This window comes from Colias croceus, chromosome 9, assembly GCF_905220415.1.
Source record: "Colias croceus chromosome 9, ilColCroc2.1".
Taxonomy (NCBI): domain Eukaryota; kingdom Metazoa; phylum Arthropoda; class Insecta; order Lepidoptera; family Pieridae; genus Colias; species Colias croceus.
Window position 1 is genome coordinate 8965715 of NC_059545.1, and position 25858 is coordinate 8991572.

General features: G+C 32.0%; 1 protein-coding gene across 2 annotated transcripts; it reads right to left on the minus strand.

Moving 5' to 3' along the window:
* Nucleotides 1-19659: 19659 nt before the first annotated feature.
* LOC123694234 lies at nucleotides 19660-25268 on the minus strand. 2 transcript variants are annotated; one of them, XM_045639610.1, is made up of 2 exons: nucleotides 24611-24744; nucleotides 19660-24515 (listed from the first exon to the last, which is right to left on the minus strand). In XM_045639610.1, exons 1-2 carry the CDS (start codon nucleotides 24618-24620, stop codon nucleotides 19834-19836), a joined length of 4692 nt encoding a protein of 1563 aa, XP_045495566.1. In that variant the 5' UTR covers nucleotides 24621-24744; the 3' UTR covers nucleotides 19660-19833. The 2 variants fall into 2 exon arrangements, with proteins under 2 accessions (XP_045495566.1, XP_045495565.1); XM_045639609.1 differs by having other exon boundaries at nucleotides 20172-20306; nucleotides 20338-25268.
* Nucleotides 25269-25858: the final 590 nt, after the last annotated feature.

Below are 25858 nucleotides of genomic sequence, written 5' to 3' on the forward strand. Positions count from 1 at the left end.
TTCTCGCAATTTCTCATAATAAACTCATAAAATATTAAAGATCCCTTATTTCATAATCTTATAAGACCGCTTCGTATAATCGATGGAATCGAATAGAATCGATGTTCCTGAATCGATTATAAAGCTTATAAGAAACCGACAGCTGCCTTAAACTATAGTGGGGTGGGACCCTTTTGAAAAAATCAATGGGCGTCACCTTTAAGAGGGGGCCATGGGGTCACATTGGTAGCGTCGTTTAGTTGAACTCTAAATTATGGGGCGACGGTAAGATAGTTTTTTTATTTCCGCTTTTTTTATAATTGTCGGTAATTTCGCCAATTTAGAATCTAATTGCCTGTTATTTTTTAGTTTTAGTAATGGCGGACGGGGCGGAACACATTTTGTGTTGTTAGTAATAATTTTGGTGAATTTAATTGTTTTAAAAGTTGTTATAAAATAAGGAAATATAAGGTAAATTAACATTGTACGCGTTGATCTGGCATTAATAATAATGTCGTGTATATTTTAATCAATTAATATAAAGTTACAAGTGAATTATAATATCTGCAATCTCTGTATTATACGCAAATTAGCTGCGATACTATAAGGTAAAACCGGTAGGAACTGGTTGTCACAGTATAAATAAATTAAGATGTTAAACATAAGCGATTCTATAGAAATTTAAATTTAACGGTGGCTGTTTCTTTCTTTTGTTTAAAACTAACCAATGAATATAAATTATAATCATAAATTAATTGTGTTAAAGATATTGAAGTGGATCTTATTTTAGTTTAATCTATAAAACATGATAAATATATAATATATACTAGCTTACCGCCCGCGGCTTCGCCCGCTTTCTCTAAAACGATTTGAGATTTAAACTATCCTATCTCTCAAGTTGGATCGAACTGCACATGGTGTGCGAATTTTATTATAATCGGTTAAGTGGTTTAGGAGTCCATTGAGGACAAACATTGTGACACGAGATTTATATATATTAAGATTATACGTTAAATAGTTATATTTTTCATATAAAAGTCACTTATATAAAAATTTCTAATCTTATTAACAATCTGTTTTAAGTATATCGGAGAATTTAGGGTGATAATAACTCGAATCATTTTTTAGTTCATATGGGTAAATAATTAAAAAGTAATTTCTCATTTATTTGACAGATTTTTACGGTGTTGTTATTTTTTTAAATAAAAAATAGGTAATATATAGTTGATAAGACCAAAAAAATAATCTTTTAACTTATAAGATTGTCTTTAAAAGTTAAAACACATTTCTTTTTTTTATGCATGAAAACAACTTTTGCGTAATAACATTATGCTTATTCCTATCGTCAGTCATTACAAAAAAGATAGTTAACCTTTTGTGTATATTTAAAGCGGTTAATTGAATAATAAATAATTTTCCCGCCTCTTTGCTGTACGTCCCACGTGAGATGTTTTAGCTTCCATGTTAATTATATATTATTAAGTAGGCGACTCATAATTACCATCGAGATATACATGTACCTACATATATTATATAATAACAGTTTTAAAAAAGCAGTAACAGACATCACCAATTCAATAATTTCTTAGTTTACTTTTACACATTCTCACCACACTACACCATTATACACAACACACACAGTACACACATTCACACATCCATACCAAACATTCTATAATGGGTAGGTACGTTTTCCTCTTTTTTGTATATCATGCCCAAAAACATATGTATAAATTAATTTTTTCCACTTTATCATTGTTATAATTAATGTAAAACTACTGTCACATTAATTGTCTTATTATTGGTATTCCTTTTTATTGGCGTATTGTTTTGTTAAAGTTAAATAAAAATATTGTAATACAAATAGCTGTAAGGAATCTATGTATATAAAAAATAAAAATAAATAAAATAAAATAATTTAAGACAATCTATTTGACCTTATGCGTAGATACTGTTTTATTATATTCTGTGCTTATGCTGTAATTTTTATTGTACGTAAATAAAACGCATGTTTCTTTCGCTTATTTTTAATAAGTTTATTAATTTATTTTAAGACGTGAATGCATTAAAATCGGTTCAGCGCATGTTCAGCGTATTGCTGTAATTATGTTAGCCAATAAACTGAAATGATTATTAAGCATTATTATTTATTTTATTTATTCAAACATTATCCACCAAAACTTCGTTCCCAAGTTTCAACTTAGCCTAGATTCTAGAATATCAAAGCTTTATTTATTTATTTACATTATTTAATATTTTAATTTCAATGTAATTGATATAAAATTATTGCATAGGTAGGTACATTATTTACTTTAATGTCGAAAGCGATCGAAACCATTTACGATATCCCATAAAAATACAATAGGTACTTATCTAAGACATTTACGTAGGTATTAAAAAAGAAATACCTTATTTCGAATAAATAACGAATCAACGGTGTTTGTTTTATGATAATGTGCATTTTATACTTAGCAACTTAGTTTACTTAGCTGTTTTGAAGTTAGTTATTAAGCCATTCCACTATAAGAAATTTGCATCCTTATATGAATGATTTTCAATGACTTGTTTTAAATTTAAATATTAAAATGTTTTGTTATAACATCTGTATTGTGTTTTTATTTCTATAATAATTCAGAATATTTAAAAGTGATTTTAATACCGTCAGCTAATAAAGCTATTATCTAGCAAAATAATAAAATATATAAACCAATTTAAAAGTACTTGAACGATGAAAAACTAAAATCTTGTAGCCTATTTTTTATTAGAACGTAACGGCGTTTATGGTATTTTCATAAAACTTGTGTTTGATCAATTGTATGATAATAATAACTATACAGGAGGGGAATAAACAATAAAATTGTGGGTGAGTCTTATGTTAAACTACCACGAATTATGCGGGGCGCGGTCAAGCAGAAAATTAGGTTTTTTTGACGAATCATATTTCGTATATTGTATATGAAGCAATAGGTATTTGTGTTATGTAAATTTTAATTTATGCCTAGTTAAAATATCGTAATTCGTTTAAATAAATTCTTTTAATTACCTACAGTAGGTAGGTAACTTTAAGTGGCATGAGGCAATTTAATTCAATGAAATAACTTTAATATGATAAAAAGCGATTACAAAAAATGAAATAGACCTGCTTAATTACACCCACATGTTTATTTAAATACCTACTAAAGAAAATATAAGCTAATAAGCCAAATGAGTCTGTATTTATTTCGTGTCGCCAAATGAATTTAATAATAATTAATAATAAGCAAACCTTTTGATTTGAGATTTCCGAAAATATATTTTATCAACCTAAAAATATGATCGAACAGTAATATAAACCTAAATAAACCGTTACTTGACTGTTAAAAACACGATTTCAAACACAAACTAGTAGCCAATAAATCACTCGAAAAATCAAAAACCGTATTGATCGGATACAGAAATCCTAACCCTTACATTGTGTCGCATATATAAAGAAACGAATTTGCATCCCAATACCATATTTGCATATTAAGTTTCATTTTGCATAACAAAATGAGGTATTCATCGCTTGCAAAATCTACCTGGGACGCTATTTCAATATAGTAAAGGTAGAGTCGGCTTACTTGGGTTCCGTATGTAATACTAAATAAAGTTCGTTTTTTTTTTATTTATTTTTTATCGTCGATAGGGAAGCGCTTGACCTATTAATCTTAATCTCACCTTAATCTCGCCTGATGTTAAGCTGAGATGTGGTCTAAGATGGTACGCGCTTCCCTAGAAGAATACGTTTACCTACGTCTACGTTTATTTAGTGGTAGTAGATAATCATACCAGGAAAAAATAATGGAAGAAATAAAATCTTGAATGGAGATGACTGATGCCAATCCTCAAACACAAAATATGAACTAAATTTGAAAAACATCGGTTGTTGAATTATTATTAGTGGAGAGAAAGCCTGATAAGATTCCATGCTTAGGAATCTTTTCCTTAATAAACTTAAATCGTTACCACCTCAAGACAAACTATACGAAACTATAAAATCTTAAACTTTCCCAGAACTAGTAACAATATTAAATTACTACAACAATCAATCAACCCACAAAAACGCAAGGTGGTCCAAACGTCCCGCGCGCAAATTTTTCATTATCAATATTATAATTCTTACCCTTCGAGGAGCTAACGAACTCATACAAACCGTATGCAAATATAAATCATGTAGTCACAAAATTACAATACCGCATTGAAATATACTCAGGTGCTTCGAACGTCTATCACAATGGTTGCTATAAAAAATGGATTCTCATTATTGTTACTAAGTCAGGGGTTTGACGGTAGTCTGTTTAATATGCATGTGAATATTTCTCAATGCTTGTAGCACAGATTGCTAGCATTTTTTACCCTTTGATAGATGACTGATCGTTAATTTAATTGCTCATTAGTTTCCTTGAAGGAATCTTGATTTATTATTTGGCTCTGGCCTGTGCTTGTTTGTATCATTGTTGAAATTTATGATGTATCCATAAATAGTACTAGGTATATTAAAAGTATTTCATATTGTAGTATGTGAGCTAAAGAAAGTTTATTTTCGAAAAAGTGCATTTTTTCTCATTAAAGTTACTACTAGATACTATTAATATTAATTTACGCTGTCTTCATTAATTCACTTATTCACAACTCTAAATCTTATCTCAAAAGCATCACTAAAAACAAAACACGTAACAATACAAAAAGCAACCCGAGATTCCCAATTAAATGAAACACAAAAGCTTAACCGAATTATTATTGCCACAAAAAACATCTCAAAAAATCTTCCCAGCACAGAATGCGTTCACTTTCTACGCAGGTGTCTTAGCGACCCCGAAGACATCCTGCCCTAAATGAAAGGGTTAACTATTGTTGGTAAAAAATAATCATCCCTTTGTTAAACTCAGGTGGCGTTAGTGTTAGTTTTTTGACGTGATTTAAAGTGAAAGTCAGGTTATGTTTTTGTTGTGGTTTTGATATGTTTGCTTCCGAAAATATTAGTTCCAATTTTACGTTTTAGATAAGAAATTGGTAGATGAAGATCAATCAGTTTTTGTAAAAAAATGTAGGTAAGTTGACAAGTGGGGTTTGTGGAATTAGTATCGCTAGATTAAAAAAAATATCGATTTCTCACTCTTTTTCAAAGTAAAATTGAAATTTTAAGAACAAAATCTTCTCAGTACGATTTCATCTTTTTGCGTGTCTGTAAACTAGCTCTTAAAACACAGAAAACAATACTATCATGAAGATGCATTAAATTATCGAATGTATAAAACATCAGCGTATCATTTTAATTAAATGTCTTATTAAAGTACCTTAATTAAGAATTATTTTATCATATCTATTAGGTATTAATTGGTGTAATAAATAAAATAACTGCTACTGTGCTGGCCAGTGATACTTTATTACTTTTAATATGGTTATATTAATAAACTTTCTGTTTATAATTAATTTTTATTCAATAGACGCAGGTGCGCTTTTTACATCCGTCTCTTAAATATATTTTTAGCTAAGAATATAACTGTTATTTAGTTCCTTGTCTATGAAAGCTTTACTAATTTATCTTAGTTTTGATTGAATTTAATAGCCTCATCAGTCTTTACGTAATTAATATAAAAGATTTCACATGTTTTATTAATAAGTATACTTTTCGTGGCATCGACATCTTCAAATTGATGACATATTTTTATTTATTTCATTTACTAGGCGTCACAGAAACAAACAAATTAAAAATCATAGATAGGTAATGTCCACCAACTCTTGCTTCATAAATAGAGTTATTAACGCGAACTAAGAAATTTATAAGAAAGAATCTACTCTATCTCACATTCATATTCCTAAAGCTCCCAACATTAGTCTCAAATCCTCCATAAACGGTTCTTCCATTACTTAGCGTGAAACTAAGACCTATCTATTACGTCATCAGCATTCTAAAAAAGAAAAGAAAGATAGAAAACCAGATGTTTTAATACATCTGTCCCATACAAAGAGGACATGGGCCATCACTTATAAAAACTCCTAGCTATTGATACTTTTAACTAGACCTAATATACTTGTACTAAAAATATTTTAATACATTAATTGTGTGGTAAAAGTGGAACGTCTTTGTTCAAAGGTGGATTATAAATGCCGCCATTTTTATTTGCTCGGTATAATAGATACGGCTAGATTTGTATGGAGATGGATTTATTAAACTCTGTCTAGTGTTTATTCGTAATTGTTGTTTGTGTAATTTCTGATTGTGCATCGATTGATTCTTTCATCATCAGCCCAACGTATATGTGGTGCATCCTATGAGGGTACAAACCATCCACCACGCTGGCCAAGTGCGGGTTGGTGGAACATGTCGGTTTCCTCACGATGTTTTCCTTCATCGTTCGATCGAATGTATATTGTACATGAAGTGAATAGTTGTTAATTAGGAATAGTGCAAAATTCGATTAATTATTAGAATTGTAATTATTGAAAGAAATGAATTGCATTTAATCTGATGCTTATTTAAGATATATTTTTTTTGTAAAATTTAATTATTTAACTCTACATAGAAAATGTTTTTGCAGTGCATACGATATCTGTGGTATCTTTATGTATTTCTGTATCTACCTACCTTATTTTCTTTTTCTATTAGATAAATTTCTATATTATAAAAGTTTCCTTCCACACTTACCAACTTTACATAGAAATAAAACAGAAAGATGAAACACCATGTGTCCCGACAGTTGCTCAACGTATAATACCTATAACACGCTTTTTATTTTATTACCTATAAACCTAACCGGTATCTAGGATCAGGGATAGGTAATATTTTATCACAAAGGTCTTCCTTTGTTAAGGTTTCTCTATAGGTTGTTAAAACCAGGCGTATGTAATTTGTCTTATAAAATTCGTTGATATTTTTATTTATAAAGGAATAAGTATTTTTTACAGCAAAATATAGAAAAAGATGGTTGTCAGTATTGTTTTGTTGTTAATTTATCTTTGAATGCCAAATTATTTAACTGCTTGAAAAATGTAACTAATAAAATAATATTGTTAAATGTTAAAAATCATAATAATTTATTCAGTGTTAACTAATTATTTAATTAACATTAACCATTAATAAAAAATATACTTACTAACTATAAGTAATCAACAAATTATTGTGTTCTCTTATTGTTCATAGCGTGTTACCCTTGTCGCTATCCAAATAAAATTCATCAATTTTTGTCCAATGTTTTCCCATACGCATTCATACATGCATTGTACTTTTGCATTAATAAAATTATCATGGACGACGCATGTAGTATCTACACGTTCTTAATTTATTAATATTCTACATGCTACATATAATTTTATGATAATTCTTTATAAACATTAACACCTGGTTTGAATTGTAATTATATCTACACTATTATATAAAACAATATTAATAGAAATGATTTTATTTTTTTGTTAGTCTTACGGATAATCAGAACTGCCATGCAAATTTTGAAATTCTTTCATCACGAAAAATTTTCATTATTCTTGAGTTATTACAGCCTATTTCAATGAAAAAGTCTTGACTCAGAATTAAAAAATATATTCGTTATTGATTTTCTAAGAATAATACTAACGTACAAGAAATAATAACATAAACTACAAGAAGAAAAAGACTGAATTCCAAAAATCGTAACACGTTTTAATGTATCAATTTGTCCGTTATTAAGAAATAATAAGCCAATTAGGAACGATCTAACTAAGCGCAATTTTAATACAAGTATCATTATTTATTATAACATTCCTATATATCAGACTGTACATCCTTTATTATGTTTATAATGAACGAATGGTATTCAAACCATCCCATAGTTCTTTCCTATCTAATAGCTTATATACTAATATTACTTATAAAGGGTTTGTTTGTTTGAACGCGTTAATCTCAGGAACTACTGGTCCGATTTGAAAAATTCTTTCGGTGTTAGATAGATCACTTATCGAGGAAGGCTATAGGCTATATATCATCAGACCAACACGAGCGGATCAATGCGGGTAAAACCGCGGGGCACAACTAGTACGGCTATGAAGACAATCAAGCAATGTTAGATCTATTCTTGGATCTATTAAAAGCATGCGACAAATGACAATTAAATGTTACAGTTAGTCTGTATAAGTACTTAGGTACATATATTGTACTTTTGATGTTTTTGAGCTAATAATTAGTATAGTAAATTGTAAGGTCTTAAAAAAATGAAGGAATTTGGATTTATCTTGAAATAAAATAGAAACATGGTAAGGTATAGTGTCCTGTTTTATTTTAAAGAAGAAGGTTTGATTAGTGCACAATAACCTTTGTCGTGCAACCAATATTCAATAGATGAATACTTTGTGTAAAAGTTCAATTGACCATGAACTTAAAAGTCTAACTATAACATACCTATATTGTTATATTGTATGTTAACTACCGTATTCTATATTACGTCCCCTTAATTTATATAACTATCCTAGTTAGCGAGAACTAACTGTTATCTTCAACAACTGACGCAGAATAATTGCATACAATTTAGTTTTTACTTTAGTTTAATTAGGTACAAGAAAACTATAGAAACGTTAAAAATATGTAGTGAAATCGATACGATTAAGACTGGGAAGCTATAAATAATGTCAATAAGTTTTAAATGTCACATTGTAAAACTGTATTGTTAATTTGTTGACTTCCACTTAGACAGGAGGCCCTTAGGGTTGCTAGATGGACGCAATACGATCAATGCTTTGAATGTAAATTACGATAGTATGCATGTGCTTGTGGGTACTCGCAGGTGCGTTTACCCTATAATTTTAAAGTGCGTTAATAAGTATAAAAATTGTTATTTTATTTATTCTTGGGTTGCTTCGTCATTGTTATACCTAAGTGATGGCCAATTTGTGTAATTATTAGTATGCTATTGTTACCCTTTTCTTTGGGGTGTTTGTTAAAATGATACGAATTTGTATCCTGTCAGTTCATTTTTTATTTTTATTTATTAATCAATTATTTGTATGATTAATAAATTCCTTGCAAATAATTAATATCAAGCATTCCGATAAAAAAATATTCACAGTTCACACGTCCAGTCAACATATTCACTAAATGAGACGTAAATATTATATTATGATAAAACGCTAAAACATTGTTTTAGAAACTCTATAATCTTTACCGACATACACGTGCTATATTTAAACACCCATACGTCGTATGGTACAATAATTTCAAACATATATTTGGTAATGTTCAAAAGCAATAGTAAAACACGTGAAAATGGAAAATTCAAAACAGCCATAATCCAAAAACATAAAACGGTCCATAAACAAGCGAATACAAGCCATTACAAGATTGGAAACTAAAATAATGTCTTCACCCGTACATTACTTAGAACGACCTTACATTGTCGTGCCAAAATCGCGTGTGTTACGAATCAGAGCTTTGTTTAAAGCTTAACAGTGACTCGGGCTAGTAACTCGTTCTATGTATTGCACTTGACTTGAGCTAGTAAGTATATGTAGTCTGTATTGCACTTTTATTTTACTGAAATATAAAGCAATAAGACGATTATAATATGCATTGAAAAGTACATAGTCATTTGAATAGAATTAGTTTTGTACAATAACAATTAGTAAAAAAGGTTTTTAATTATGAATGTAGAGTACCTGCTTATACCTGGATCAAGTTTCAAGTATTTTATAAAATTGCATTTGGATGAATTCCTACATAAATTTGTTAAATGTAATCAAACTAAAAGTAATTTGCATAAAAACATAGCTTCACTAGACCACAACAAATGGTCTATATATTATAATTTTTACAATTAATTTAATAATAATTAATAAACAATTAAATAAACGTTACAAATAAGCAACCTACATAATGTGTTATATCGACGGTATAAAGCTCGCTCAGTAACTCGCCTACTATAAAATACCTGTCCAGTGATGTAAAGGAAGCATAGAGCGAAAATAAGAAAAGCCCAAGTTACGACGTTGGCTCGCTAGTGCAATATAGCTGAAATGGTATTTGTTATTGATTTTAATGTATTAGTATCGGATTGTTAACAATTTGCGATACATTTTACAGTCCTTTACGTTATCGAGCCATAAAGTTGTCGATGCTTAAGTTATTGACGTCATAAGAGGACGGTTTTATTTGTCTGTATTTAAATTTGGTGTATGTTTTTTGTGTAAAGCTAAATTACAATAAAAGTTAATAATTTAGGATACATTTTCCGATGTGAAGTAGATATTAAAAAAACTTTTTATTTAATATACAAAAAATGAACACATTTTCTAATGTATCTCTTATTTCTGGATAAGAATTCAAATACGCGTAAATGTAGCGTGTTCATTAATTGTTTATTTATCCATACTAAAAGCTTTACTGCTTTCGTGTGGATAGAGTTGAGTGAAACAACAAAATCCGTAGTGAAAAAGGAAAATTTTATGTTGAGCAATATTAAACGTATACCCATTATACGTTTTATATACAGCCAAAACCTCAAAGTCAACAAAACATATTCGTTCCCGCTTTGTATAACAAAGGGATGATCTGAAAACTTCGGTTTGGGGATGAATTCGGATGTCCTGTCCAGACGATCGGAGATACGGGGGTGAGATAGCGCACTGGCCTATTGTTGGCTAGTGGTCATTGAATGTAAACACTCCTTGTGATAGATGAAAATTAATTGGTTAAGAGCCGAGTATGGAAAATAGAGTAAGGAGTCAGAAATGTAGCGAGAAAATTAACTGAAAATTTAAGTTTTTTTAATGAAATGAGAATCATTTTGTTAAACAAATGTAGCCTTAGTTATTTCTAATAATATCTATTTGTTTAATTCAAGATAACTGTTAATAAGGAAAACATATTATTTAGTTAAAATTAAGTGTGCAGATTAGGAACATAGTATATTTATTCCAGTTCATCTCGCATGAAGCCGGATAGAATGCTTATATCATATAAAACATTATATTAACATTGTTTAAACGTATATTTACGAAATTAAAATTAAACACAATTTTGCATACTTACTCAACATATATTTCTTCAGGTAGAGCACACATAAATATATTCGTAAATACCAAACAAAATCAATCACACTGTACATACACGAACATAATAAGATAGTCTCGGGATGTGTACATGTGTGGGTGATCTAAGCCTTTCACTGTGCATGTGTGCGTGATTCCTTTACGGCTGATCTGAATTTCTTTTGTGTGTGCGTTAGCTTAGCACACACGTGAAAAATAAGGGTGTGTAATATTGTTGGATTATTTTTTTCACTATGTATTATTTGTTCCACTTGTTTGGGTTTGGAAAATTGAGTGAACAAATTCGATATTTCAAAAATGAAGCTGTATCTATCCTTGTCACATTTTTCATTTTAGTCCTACCATTTTTTAAATTAAAAAAATATATATGTATATCATAATATTATTCAATTCGGTAAATTTACGAAAACTACCTTTGGATTTTGATAGTAATAGACAGTATTCTTTACAAAAAGGTAGTGCTTATTGACAGTTTAATTCCGTCTTTCTTTAATCGTCCGTTCAACAATAAAGCTGTAACGTAGTACCCAGATAGTTTCGCATTTATAACATTAATTAGTACTATACAATTTAGAGTACATACAACACTATAATAAGTCAGAGTCAAATAGTACAATAGCCAAAGAAAAACTATTTCCTCGTGTGTAACCACCTTAACCAACACATCTGTGTGCGTATAACGTATTAGTGTGACTTCTATTCAATCTTCTTGCGTTCCATGTCGCAGGGACATTTGCATCCGTCCCGCTCCCTCTCACATCATACAGTATTTCCCTCTCTCTATTCCTAACGGGCTTAAACCGTGATGTATTTTATTGAATGGATTTTTCGTTTGAAATGGAATTTCTCAAGTCCGTACCTGACACGGAGGATGTTAGATCAAGCCACAATTTCCTTGGTTGTTATGGGAGTGAAAATTCGTTGCGATTCAATAATGTGTAATGTATGTACGCGCCTTGTAAATTACTGTAAGTACAATTCGATATTTTGGGTGAGAGTAAACATTGTTTTTTTAGAAAGATTGTCTACAAGTTCGTTATTTTTATTTTTAAATCTCGAATTGTAGAAGTAGGTGTATTATGAACCATATTCCAATTAAAATTACACAAGATTATATTTTTAACCAAGACTTTTTCCCTTCAGCCAGAACCTTTGCTACTACAATGGCTCATGCTCTTGAAAACAAGGTTTAATGTAGATAACATATTGACTGGTATTGCTAAATATGTAATATGAATGAATTATTTATTACTTACCTGTCTATTATGATACAATGTAGCAAGCACAGAATATATTAATACATTTATCTGGTGCTTAGGTACTACCTATAACTACACAAAAATTGGAGTAAGTGTTGCTTTAATTAGATACCTACTTACTTATAGCTTGTACAGGCAAATCTCATTAGGAAATAGTGCTAATTTTCTCAGAAATCTCTAAAGAATGTGAAAATAATAAGGGCTCTTAAATAATTGTAAACTAGAATTTCATTTAATTATACTTGAGATTTTTTTTATTTAATTTCAGGGAGAGTAATGAATTCAGGTTTAGTTTATAAGTAATAACAATACTTTAAAAGGCATCACAAAACGTATGTGAATATATTTATTATTTACGTAATACTGATATAGCTAGAAAAACAAAATCCAAATCCAAACACGACAATATCAATAAAATTTTCCACATACATTATAATGAGCAATAACTGCTCTAGTGAAACATCAGAAAGCACATCACGTGACATTAAAATAAGTTACCATTTGCTTCATTACGGGGATCGTCATTCTCGTCGCGTTCACAACACAATCATACGTGCTTACTAACATCAAACGAAGTGTATTCGGCAAAATTGGAGGGATATTTTGAATTTTTATTATGTACTATTTCTACGCTCCCAAGGTAACCCTTCTACGAAGGGGCAGAGACATTCTATAGGTGAGGCGGGGGTGTTCCTCCCGCAGCCCCTTTCGGGAAATGCCACCCTGTCCCATCTCGTTTCAGTGAGGGATTTACCAAGTATCATGTATGTATATCTTGATGTATATTACTGAATAATTTGACATGGTTTCCCATAATAAGGTCACTGTTTGGTTACATTGTAAGGAAAGGATTATCTGTTGTCGAATTTAAAGGACTGCTTTGCTTTGTTATTTACGTTTGGGATGGCTCTATCTTATGTTATTTTTTTGAGCTTATTAGTTGTGTTTAAATATTTATCTTTTGATGTGTATGGCATTGGTGGAATTGATTTTGATCGTGTGTATTTAAGTGCATAATTTTATCATGTCACATTAAAAATGTGGAATGTGTAAAGGTCTTAGCAGTTTTTATTCAATACATATACAAAACAGGCGTCGAATTGCGTACTGTACAAAAGTGTGACCTTTCTACTAACGATTTATTTTCAAACTGAGTAGTGAGTACATTTTGCTTTATGTTCTGTAATTATTCCATGATCCATCCTCTCAACTTTTATTTTGATTTCAAAACCTTTCCTACCTAATACATATTTCCAAAAATATATCTATTCATCAATTCAACGTATGACGGTATTTATAATGACTTTTCTATAGCGACTCGCAGACAAATAACATCCAATTTTTGATAGCACTTACAGTCGAATTCATAACTCCAATGATTCGTGAATAGCATTATTTTGTCTTGAAGCAATTTGCTGGAACGGCTCTTATTGTAAACATTATTGGTTGATACCAATAACCTCACGATATTGCTTTGATAATATCGTTGAATTATTTATTATTTTATGTGTTCTATCGCCAATGAACACGGTATTTGTGATCGACATGATTTGTATACTTGATATATTTTTTGATATTGTGATTTATTCTGTTTATGAATCGTTTGTTTGTCTGTAAATATATCTATACTAATATTATAAAGCTGAAGAGTTTGTTTGTTTGTTTGAACGCGCTAATCTCGGGAACTACTGGTCCGATTTGAAAAATTCTTTCCGTGTTAGATAGCCCATTTATCGAGGAAGTCTCGCTAAGACCAATAGGAGCGCAGCCCTGCAGGTAAAACCGCGGAGCACAGCTGGTTATACGATATACATGCATTGTTGTGTGTGTGCATAAGGATGTAATTGCAAAGTTAATTGCTACATAAATGTAAACTTACATCCATTTGTTTTATATTTATTAATTTTTAAGTTAAGTAAACTAAAGTATCTCTATATCAAATGTATTTTAACCATAGCGTTCAAATAAAATAATAAATGGGAATCATGTTTGAAATCGTAATAAATCAAGACATTTTTTTTCAGTTAACACACCCTCCTTCCCTATATATTACGCAAACTCAGTTAAAAATCAAATTTTGGTAACAAAAACCTTTCTCATATTTTATTATAGAACATTCTTATTTTATTTTCTTATCCATTCTTCTATAGAAACTGCTTTCCGAATTGATTATAGGTAAGGTATGTACACTGTACAGGTAAGTACATATCGTGTAGGCTCTAACTCAAATTTTGCTCAAAATTAAAACCACTATTATATTAACATCTTCAAATGTATGCAAATTAGATACTATTTAACTGTCTTTAAATTCGATTTATTCATTATATCCATCCCGATGTTTTATTTATCTCACGCCCTACATTCCAGACCCTTCATTATGAGGTCTGATGGATCCTGACCTACAAAATTAAGGCGAGACAAACGTTATAAATGAGTTTCGCTCGGGGCTCCTTCCGTATTTAAGAAAATGGTAAGTGTAACTGGTGTAACTCAGCGGGGATGGTGTTATGCAACACTTTTGAATTTTAATTTGTTGAAGCCTTTTTAGTGTAAATTTGGTGACAAGAGAGTTGGATAAGGAATTCTAACTATGCTTGAATCGGGAAGAGACTTAAGGAAGGTAGGTACCGGGAAAGTTTTGCTACCGATCATATTATTTTCGTTAACATTGAGTAACGCACAATTTCGCACCAAATAATCCATACTAATATTATAAATGCGAAAGTAACTCTGTCTGTCTGTCTGTCTGTTACTCAATCACGCCTTAACTACTGAACCAATTTGCATGAAATTTGGTATAGAGATATTTTGATACCCGTGAAAGGACATAGGATAGGTTTTATCCCGGAAATCCCACGGGAACGGGAACTATGCGGGTTTTTCTTTGACTGCGCGGGCGTTGCCGCGGGTGGAAAGCTAGTTGATTATAATATGAAAATTTTCATCCATTTATTTTTGTATTTGATTAAACCAACGATGCCATCTCTACAATATTTACGTTTACATTACGTACGTGTTTTATCATTATTATTTATATACAAGGCAGTTTTATCATTTGCACACAAACTACAACATCACTGTTTATGCTGAATCAAATGCTCCACACACAAACTCGTTCACAACTCCATTCATTGTCAAAGTTGTATCACTTTCCATTAGTTTCACTTTCCCAATCAAACTTTACACTCTCGCATGCCGCGGTCCAAAGGCTGTATAATTAAACATGAATGGGAGAGAGTGAGACCAATGTTCGAGTGGGACAGATTCGTCTACGGAGTAATGAGGTAAGCGCAAATTACGAGGGCTGAGGGGGGAATTAGCACATTAACGAGGTCACAGCTTTGCCCCAGTTTTGATCAGCTGTTCAATGTTATGTTTGTTTTGGGATGAGTTGTGATGACGTGTGGAAAGACGACTTTTGTTAAAGTAACAATTAGAAAACCTTGCTGTAAACAGTAATTTGATTTTTAAGATCCTCCTGTTTGGACACGACTTTTTAAAGATATTTTAAGGTGGAGTTCAGTTCAGTAAGAGTGGAGAGACAGTCATTTTTGTTTTGAATCATGCTGGTTTCGGGTACCTAAAGTTTACATATAACTATCTTAAATCTTTTTAGTGGCATTTCTTAGGTTAATCAAGTCGTCCTGTTTTATTGGAATCCTAAATCAAAGTACCTATTAAAATGATTCCATATCAAGTACCTCTAATTAAATCAATTTAATACCATCGATTTTCAACAGACCTAAAAATAGAATATTAACATAACAGAATTGTTCTACACGAACTATTTAACATAAAACACAAAATTTACCGAACGAAAACTCGCCAAGAAGCGTTCACGGCTCAATTCAGTCAGCAAAGACCAAACCGACAAATTACAAAGAGAAACAAAACGCTGTGACAAAGGGGAAAAGGAAAAAATCGAACGCCAAATTTTGAATAAGGAATCATTTCTTTTTCGTTCCTTTTTACGGTCGCTGTCAATCATTTGTCGTTGGGGGTTATTTTCTTTGTTGATGGATGGACCCCTGAGATCGACCTTGTAGTGTTATGGAAATGTTTTTTTCATATTCAGGACCCATGGAACATATTTGTTATTCGTTTTTGTTAGTAGGCAGGTATAGTACCTATATGGTACTGGAAAATATAGACAATAGACAAACATTTATTCACAAAAATAACACATATTACAACTGAAAAATCGTACGAAAATAATAAAAATGATTATATCTTAGTAAAAACTACAATTGTTATTTTGTGTCGACGCAAGGCTCGGAAAATATACCTACACAAAAACAATTTAATACAAAATTCGTTGTCACATATTAAAAATTCAAAACTTATTAAATTTCGAAACCCAACATCTGTACTGACTGACTGACTGATTCGCAAACTATATTAAATCTAAGTCCTTCGAATAGTCATAGCCGAACAGATAATATAATACTATCCGAACGTGGATTTTCAGACGAATAATTTGGAATTTTTTCCCCAGCGCATTAGCTATTCTGCTGCCGCTTTTGTATTTCTGTATTTACATTTCAAGATCGTACGTAGGTACGCCGTGTTCAAATTTGAATTATTTTCCGGCGGTGAATCAATTCGCTTGTCTATGTAATGATCAATTTACTTTTATAGTAGAGCTTTGAACAAAAAGTTTTGAACGTTATCTAAAACTGTTTTAGTTATAGAAAAGCATTGTAAGTAGGTACTTTAGGTATATGAAAATAATTGCCTCATTGTGAATGTGTATCCTTTACTTTATATTTCACCTTTTTTTTCATTTTCCTATACGTTGAAATTTTTATTAATAACCTTAATAAAGGCATTTAAAATATCTTTGACTAACCCAGCGAGGACAATTAGAAAAACTTGGAATCTATGAATAATAATTCACCGAAATTTTCAAAACGTACATATTTCCTACAGAACTATTTCAGACTCAAACCACGTTATCATAATACCATCTCCGTACACCAGATGGCGGTGTCACGCGCGTCACGTGACTCGAATGAATGAATGAAGAGAACGAACGGCTCTTTAGCAAATATAACTGAATTGTGACCGGAATAAACCGGTATTACGGCCCACGTTTAGAGGGAACGACTCTAATTATAATATCGGGTAGAGATTTTTTTCAACTGGTAACTCTTTATGTATTTAGCTACTTATTATTTGGAAATTTGAATAGGTAGGTATCTAATAATTTTAATTTAGTTCGTAGACACGTATATGTAAACAGAAAATTCCATGAAAAATTGTCAAGATGCTAAAATCTCATTAAATATTTGTGCTTTGCGACTCATTAAAATAAAATATAATATTTTAAAAGATAAAACAATAATCACTAGAAAGTTAATTAAATAATTTGATGTTATGAAAAAATGTAGGTACTGTTAGAAAGTTTACAGCTACGAATTACAAATAATTGTCCCAAATATTTACCAGAAAGCTAGGTTTAAATAAGTAATGAAAGAAAAGACTAGTACAAATAAACGCCTAAAACGATCCTTTCTAAGACCTGAAATATTTCAGTAAATTTATTTTTCTGTTTCAGCTGGATAAACAAACGTCCCTGGAACATAACCTAAAAATTAAATTTCATGACATTATTAAAACAAGTCAAGATAATATTTAGATACGCAAAAGACAAAAAATCTAATAAATGTGCCACAATAACGAACGCAGATCCCACTTAAGATTCGACATTTTCCTACACTTTATCCTTGTATTGCTTAAATTTTCATATCATATACATCCATTTCATCCCAGCAGTCGAAATAGAAGAAAAATCATACCTCGCTTGAGTACGCGATACATTTCTCCATATCCTACGTATTTCGAATGAAAAATGCGCAAAGAGTTGACTCGGTTCAAACGACTCGGCTCCCCCTACAAGGGGGTAACTACAAATCCGACGAGACGCCGCTACGCGCGAGAGCGGGACGGCACATAAACCCGAAAAGATGGATGGTACACACAATGTCACTGACGCTATGCTAAAATTGTATATTTTATATTCGTTATAAAAAACGTTGCCACAACATGCGATATTAAAGAAAGCGTATGTGAAGTATTTTTCGTGCTAGTTATACTGTCGGGGAATTTAATCTCACGATGACAGAGGACGAAGACGCTTAAGTAAAGGATTATTGGAATGTCTTGTTGGCTTGTGGATTTTTTCGTGTAGAAAGTCAATTTTGGCCCGTAACGAGTTGGGATTTGTTGAGGGGCTTAATATGTATCAATATGTGTTTGCCATAAAGTTATGAGTGTAATATTGGGGACGTATATCTTAGATACATAAAAATATTGACAATGTAAACCGTTCCACCGTTAAAAATTTTCTAAAATATTCTGGTATCAAAATAGAAGCATTTATAAAGTTAACTTGGTCATTTCCTGTCTGTCGCGGAAACTCTAATAAAGGTTGATTTTTCAATCGTCTCTAAAAGTCTAGATATCAAATATTCTCTGTTTTCTCTGATTCTGAATATTAACGAGGGTAATATTATCGTCCTTATATTGACCATCGAGTGCTAAAGACTTTTCTATTGAAAAGAACACAGTATTCAAATTTATTTTATTATAATCAGTAACACACCATGATTAACCTTATAAACCATCTTATCTTCTATCTTTAAATATATAAGAAAAAAATGGGAAAAGATAATATGTAATACGAAAGGGGTCGTTCATACAATACATGATAAAAGTATGAAAAAATTTCCTCCAAGGCTCTATAACCTACTTATCTAAAGGACTCCTGTATCGGAAATAGCCTATAAGCTTATCTAACCCGAGTTTACTGTTGATGGTATATCATAAAGATGCGGTTGGTTTAATCTTATCTGGTGTGACTATTCCTTCCTACGTTGATGTAACACTGAGCCTAAATATGATTCTATAGGATAGGTACTGTGGATAGGTAGGTAATGTACAAAATATTGACATTTCAATATGTGGGTTTCTAAATAGTTATTTATAAATACGTGTAGGTTAGTGCTAGTGAAACGACAATGTATCATGTCGATTTTAATGGCAAAGAATGGCAGCATGATCTATCTACTAGCTAGATTCTAGCGTAGGTATTACTTCGCATTTTGTTCGCCAGGATAAGGTTCAATATTTTCTTATATTTGATTTTACCGGAGTATTATAGTAATATTTAGAAATTAAAGACTTAAACGGATTTTAAACTCGATTCATTATATTAATATAATTAACCCGACGTTTCGCACGCTTTTCAGCGAACGTGCTCACGGGGAGACCGAGTCACAGTGTAAAGGATGAGATTTATAAATTTATAAATATTTATAAAGCATTTTGTTGTTGCAATAAAGTTCAGTTTTGAATGAGGCTTGAGGCTTGAAATAAAAATGCGTTCTCTCACGACGATCGTTTATTTGCTACTGACTTGACCTAATTACAATTTACAATCATAACATGCCGCCCACCAAAACGGGTTTTAAAACAAAACTTATACAATGTAAAACAATACGTAAGGTAAGTTCAATTAAACATAAACAAACTTATTATATATAAGTTATTCATTAACTGTTTATTTAATTGATAATTGGCATAACTTAGTAACGGAACGTTTTATTATTTTACCGCGATATTTAACGCTATACACTCGACAAATACCATCTTCTCCAGGATGTTTCTCAACAATACGACCAAGAGCCCATTTACTGGGTGGTAAGTTATCTTCTTTTATCACAACCACATCTCCTATGTCCATTTCAGATTGTTTTGTTTGCCACTTTGGTCTTTGTTGCTGTCGAGTTAAATATTCCGACTGCCAGCGATGCCAGAAGGTTTGTACTAGTTTTTGCGTGTGCTGCCATCGTGATAAATAATTTGTCTGTAAATTAGACAAGGTTGGAGTTGGGATAGTAATTGGAGCTTCACCAATTAGGAAATGCCCAGGTGTCAGCACATCTACATTATCAATATCATTACTAGCCTTTGAACATAGTGGACGTGAATTTAAACAAGCTTCAATTTCACACAAAATTGTAGTCATCTCTTCGAACGTTACATTTGTATTTAATATTCTTTTTAGATGGTATTTCATTGATTTCACTCCCGCCTCCCAAAGACCTCCAAAATTAGGACTGTAGGCAGGAATAAAATGCCACTGTGTACCCTCTTGTGCTAGAATGTCTGCTATGTTGTCCTTAAAATTGAGACCAGCCTGTGACCATGCTTCTACTAATTCCTTGTTAGCTCCAACAAAATTTCTTCCCTGATCACTCCAAATATCTGTGCACCTGCCTCGTCGTGCTACAAATCGTCTGAAAGCACCTATAAACGATTGAGAGGACAGATCGCCTACTAATTCTATATGTATGGCCTTTGTGCACATACATACAAAAATAGAAATATATGCCTTTGTAGTTTTTACACCTCGTGCTCTAGTCATTAATATATCATAGGGACCTGCAAAGTCAACACCAGAATTTATGAAGGGTCGTGCTGGAGTGACTCGTGCTTTAGGTAAGTCTCCCATAAGTTGACAACTACTACTCGCTTTAAGTTTAGCGCATATTATACATTTATGTATATATTTTTTGACTGTTGACTTCACCCTCAGAATCCAAAAACGAGCTCTTAAATAGTTTAACGTGAGTTCCAAACCCCCATGCAATGTTTTCTTGTGCGCATCTGCGATGATTAACGTGACCAAATCGCTTTCGGAACCAAGAATCATCGGGTGTTTTGAATCTAAAGGTATGTTTGCGTGTCTTATTCTACCGCCCACCCTGAGAATGTGAGCATCATCTAATATTGGATTCAGAGAAAGGAGTTTGCTGTTTTTGCTTAAATTTCTTTTATTCTTCAACCTTTCTATTTCTTCTGCAAAATCCTTTCTTTGTTCTATTTTTATTATTCTTTTTAATGCATCTTCCATTTCTATTACCTTAATGCTTTTATCAGTTGTAATTTGTCCCTTTTTGTAATTCAAAAATCTTAAAACATACACTATTACTCGTAGCATTTCCTGTAAAGAATCAAATATTTCGAATTTAAGAGTATTTTTAATTGTGTCCTCAATTTTTAAATTTAGCATAATAGTATTCTTTCTTTCTAAGTCCGTTGAATCTGGATTACCCTTTGCAAAGGGAATATCATCAGTCTGAAGCCAATTTGGCCCATTCCACCATAATTTATTTTTAATAAGATCAGGTAAGTTTTCTCCTCTGCTTGCTATATCAGCAGGATTATTTTCCGATGTTACGTGATGCCATTTTTTATTCCCTATATTATCTATTATCTCAACTACTCGATTGCTTACAAAAACATTCCAACGAGCTGGGTCACCTGTTAACCATGCCATAACTATCTTTGAGTCTGTCCATGCAAAAATTTGAGTGTTAGATATTCTAAGTGCTTCTTGAACTTGTTTAAGTAGCCTAGAAAGAATTACAGCTCCACAAAGTTCCAATCTTGGCAAAGAAACTGGTTTAACTGGAGCGACTCTTGCCTTTGCTGCTATCAACCCGGTGTGTATTTGTCTATCATTCATTACTACTCTCAAATACACAGCTGCTGCGTAGGCCACCGTAGAAGCGTCACAAAATCCATGAACTGTGATAGTATTCATCGAATCCTTAAATGTATGTAACCATCTTTTTATTTTCACTTCATTAACCTTTTCTAATCCTTTTCTTAATATTAACCATTCCTTTTTTATTTCAGGTGATGTCTCTTCGTCCCAAGCAGCGCCTTGAACCCAGAGTTTTTGGATAATTATTTTTGCAGGAATTATTGTCGGAGCCAAAAAGCCAAGAGGATCGAATAGTTTTTGTGCTTCGGCTAATATTATCCTTTTAGTTAGTTTTTCAGGTGTAGTTTTAAATTTTAATTGATATCTTAATTCATCGTGGATCCGATTCCAGGTAAGTCCCAAGGTTTTAATTATTCCTTCATTTTTTATATCTATATTTGTTTCAGAATTAATTTGAAGTGGTTTCAATTGTTGTAAAAACGATTCACTGTTTGATGACCACTTCTTGATCAAAAAGCCACCATTATTTAATATTTGTGTTATTTTGTTTGCAGAATCTACAGCTTCGTCCACCGTGTCTCGTCCAGAAATCAAATCATCTACAAAAAAATCTTCCTTAATTATTTGTGACTCGATATCATAATTTCTACCTTCATCGTTAGCTACCTGATGCAAAGTTCGAATGGCCAAGAATGGTGCGGATGCGGTGCCAAAGGTTACTCGCAGCAGTCTATAGTCTCGAACCTCATCACTTGGATTATTGCGCCACAGTATTCTTTGATTATCTTGATGGCCACGCTCAACAATAACTGCTCTGTACATTTTCTCTATGTCGGCAACAAAACAAATTGGTTTCAATCTCCAACGCATAATTAGGTACCTTAAATCTTCTTGCAATGTCGGTCCCACCATCAAGTCGTCGTTAAGGGACACATTATTCAAACCTTTACATGACGCGTCGAAAACTACTCTTGTTTTAGTAGTATCTTTGTCTGTTCTCACGACCGCATGGTGTGGAAGATAGACAGCTGCATTATCTTTTTCGTCCTCGGAAACTTCTTCTAAATGATTCAATTCGAGGTATTCTTGAATCACCTTAGTATAATCATCCTTCAACTCTTTATTCTTTTCAAAGCGCTTCTCTAAATATTCTAGTCTCTTTAAAGCTATTTCTCTTGTTCTCCCTTGACTTATCATAGGTGGGTCTCTTTTCAAAGGCAACTTCACTATATATCTTCCATCTTTAGTTCTCGAATGTGTTGATGAATAAATTTCTTCACAGCGTCGTTCTTCAGGTGTTAATTCACGTTTAGTTGTTGGTTCTAGTTCCCACAATAGTTTCATCATTTCATCTATCTTGACATCTAGACAATGAAGAGAAATAACGTTATTGTTTTCGTATTGTGTGTTTGTTTTTCCAAATATAATCCAACCTAACATTGTATTCTGAGCGCAAGGAGTGTTTGGTGGACCCTTAATTAATTCTCCTAGCATAATTTGTGCGTAAACTTCGACTCCCAATAATAAATCTATCTTCCCGGGCTTATTGAAACTTGGATCTGCTAAATTTAAGCCCTGAATGTGCGGCCAATCACCAATTGGTATTAACTTATTTGGAAGTTGTGTTGTAAGTCTGGTAGATATAACATACGCATTAACCTTCAGATTAAGCTGATCATCATACCTTGAACCAAGTTCAAGTTGAATCATATGATTTGTTCTTGTTAATGTGGACCCAACACCTGATATTGTTCCATTGACAGGCAACCTTTTTGCCTTTATGTGTTGAGCTGCTCTTTCACTTATAAACGTCGCCTGAGAGCCTTGATCGATCAGAGCACGTAAATAATATACTTGTCCTGACGTCCCCTTGACAGGTAAAATAGCAGTTGCGAGTAACGCCGTAGATGGTTGTGTAGCCATGTGTGAAGTTATTGTAGCATCGCTAATATTGACCTCTTCTAAAATATCATCTTCTTCATGTTGTTCTTCTACATTAGTATGCAAAGATAATTGTGTCGAGTTTTGATTTTCTTCTTGAGTAAAGCTTTTCTTTCCAGGTTCATGAAGGAGGGAATGATGTCGTTTACCACATATTCTGCACGATGCCTTGTGATTACAATATATAAGTGTATGGCCCGGTACTAAACAATTATAACATAAACCTTTTAATTTTGCGAAGGCGCTGCGTTCTTTCGGTTGTAGTTTCCCGTATTCCTTACAATGACTAAGAATATGATTATCTTTGTTGCAAAAAATACAAATTTTATCATTAATATTCGCGACATGATATGAGCGTTCTTTTAAAGTTCTATTGCCTGTCGTTGTTAACTCTAAAGCATGAATTCTTCCTTCTAAGAACGTAACCAAATTATTGAAAGTGGGAAATACATCAGATGTTAAATTGAGAGTTGAACTAACGTAATCTTCCCATTCTTTATGCGTTTCGTGGTCTAATTTTTGAGACGAAATAAATAACAAAATTGGATCCCAAGACTCCGTGCAAATCCCTATGTTTTTTAAACCAATAATACATTCTTTAGTTACATCGATAAATGATTTTAGCTGACTTGAAGACTGAATTTGAACCTTTTTTTGCATAAATAACTTTTTTAAATATGAATTTAATATCAGTCGTTTATGACTATAACGTTTTTTGAGCGTATCCCAAGCTGGAATATAATTGTTATCAGTAGTTTGATAATGCTTCAATGTAGCACTAGCTTCGCCTGTAAGACACAATTTTAAATAATGTAGTTTTTGAAAATTATTTAGATGGGTATTATTATGTATTAATGTTATAAAACAGTCTTCAAAAACTTGCCAATTTTCATAACAACCCGAAAATGTTGGTAAATCCATTCTAGGTAATTTAGCTTCCGACGCAACCCACTGCACTTCTCCTTTACAATCCGCTACGGCCGTCGAAGTACTTGAACTCGATTCCAACAAATCCGTTAATTCTGTCTTCAACAAAATGTATTGTTCTTCGCACAAGTCATATTCTTCATTTACGAAGTATGGTAATGTTTTCCTTTCCTGTTGCGGTACTAACTTTAGAAGAGATCCATGAAGATCCTTAAACGTTGACCAATAATCATCTACAACTTGAGATCTCACTTTCAAATATCCCTTTGTTAATCTAGCTTTTGGGGCTTTTTTGTGATTTATTAAAGCCTTTTTAATCAAAGTAGCACAATCCTCCAGTTGTTCTAATAATTGTTCAACCGACGACATAATTACTTTGTAAATAATTTTGTTGTTAAAACTTATAACTTCAATTGTATGAATCAGTCGCGCGATGACTAATTGTTGTTTCACATTCACAATATTGCAATCTAATATTTGCTCACTGCAACTTATCCGGCTCGATTATGGACCATATGTTGTTGCAATAAAGTTCAGTTTTGAATGAGGCTTGAGGCTTGAAATAAAAATGCGTTCTCTCACGACGATCGTTTATTTGCTACTGACTTGACCTAATTACAATTTACAATCATAACACATTTGAATGCCATAAAACCAAAAATAAATTCAACAGGATGATATTTGTCAAAGAACATTGTTAACAAGCAATTATTATCTACTATATCCTCCTATCTTTGTAGGAGATAAGCTAAGTTTTCATTTTACTTGCATGTGTAATACAAAAATGGTACTATATCAAAAATGGCCTACTATAGAGTTTCGACGGTCGAATCAAAGGTGAGCCAAGTCTTTTGTTAGTCAAATGAGGGCAGATGCGTTTGCATCCAATGCGTAGTGGTGGTAATTGGGTCATATTTGCATCACAATACATACCTATAGTAAGCTGATTTGTATTGAAAATATTTGGCTAGCTTGTACTCTGTTTAGATGTTATTTTGATGCTTGTTATTGCCATGCTTAATTGTAAAAACATACGTGATTGAGGAGTACGACGTATATACAGAAATTAGCCTCTCTACGGCTGTACCCCAAGCTTTATTCATCATTCATTTTATCGAAATAGGTCTTCTTAATGTAAAAACGATTAAAGTAATTTTACCTTCCTTCGTTGAATTTCACCCGTATTTTTTCAGTTATAAAGGAA

Coding starts and splice junctions, on each gene's coding strand:
- LOC123694234 (XM_045639609.1), bottom strand. CDS start 25,023: ATGTCGTCGGTTGAACAATTATTAGAACAACTGGAGGATTGTGCTACT.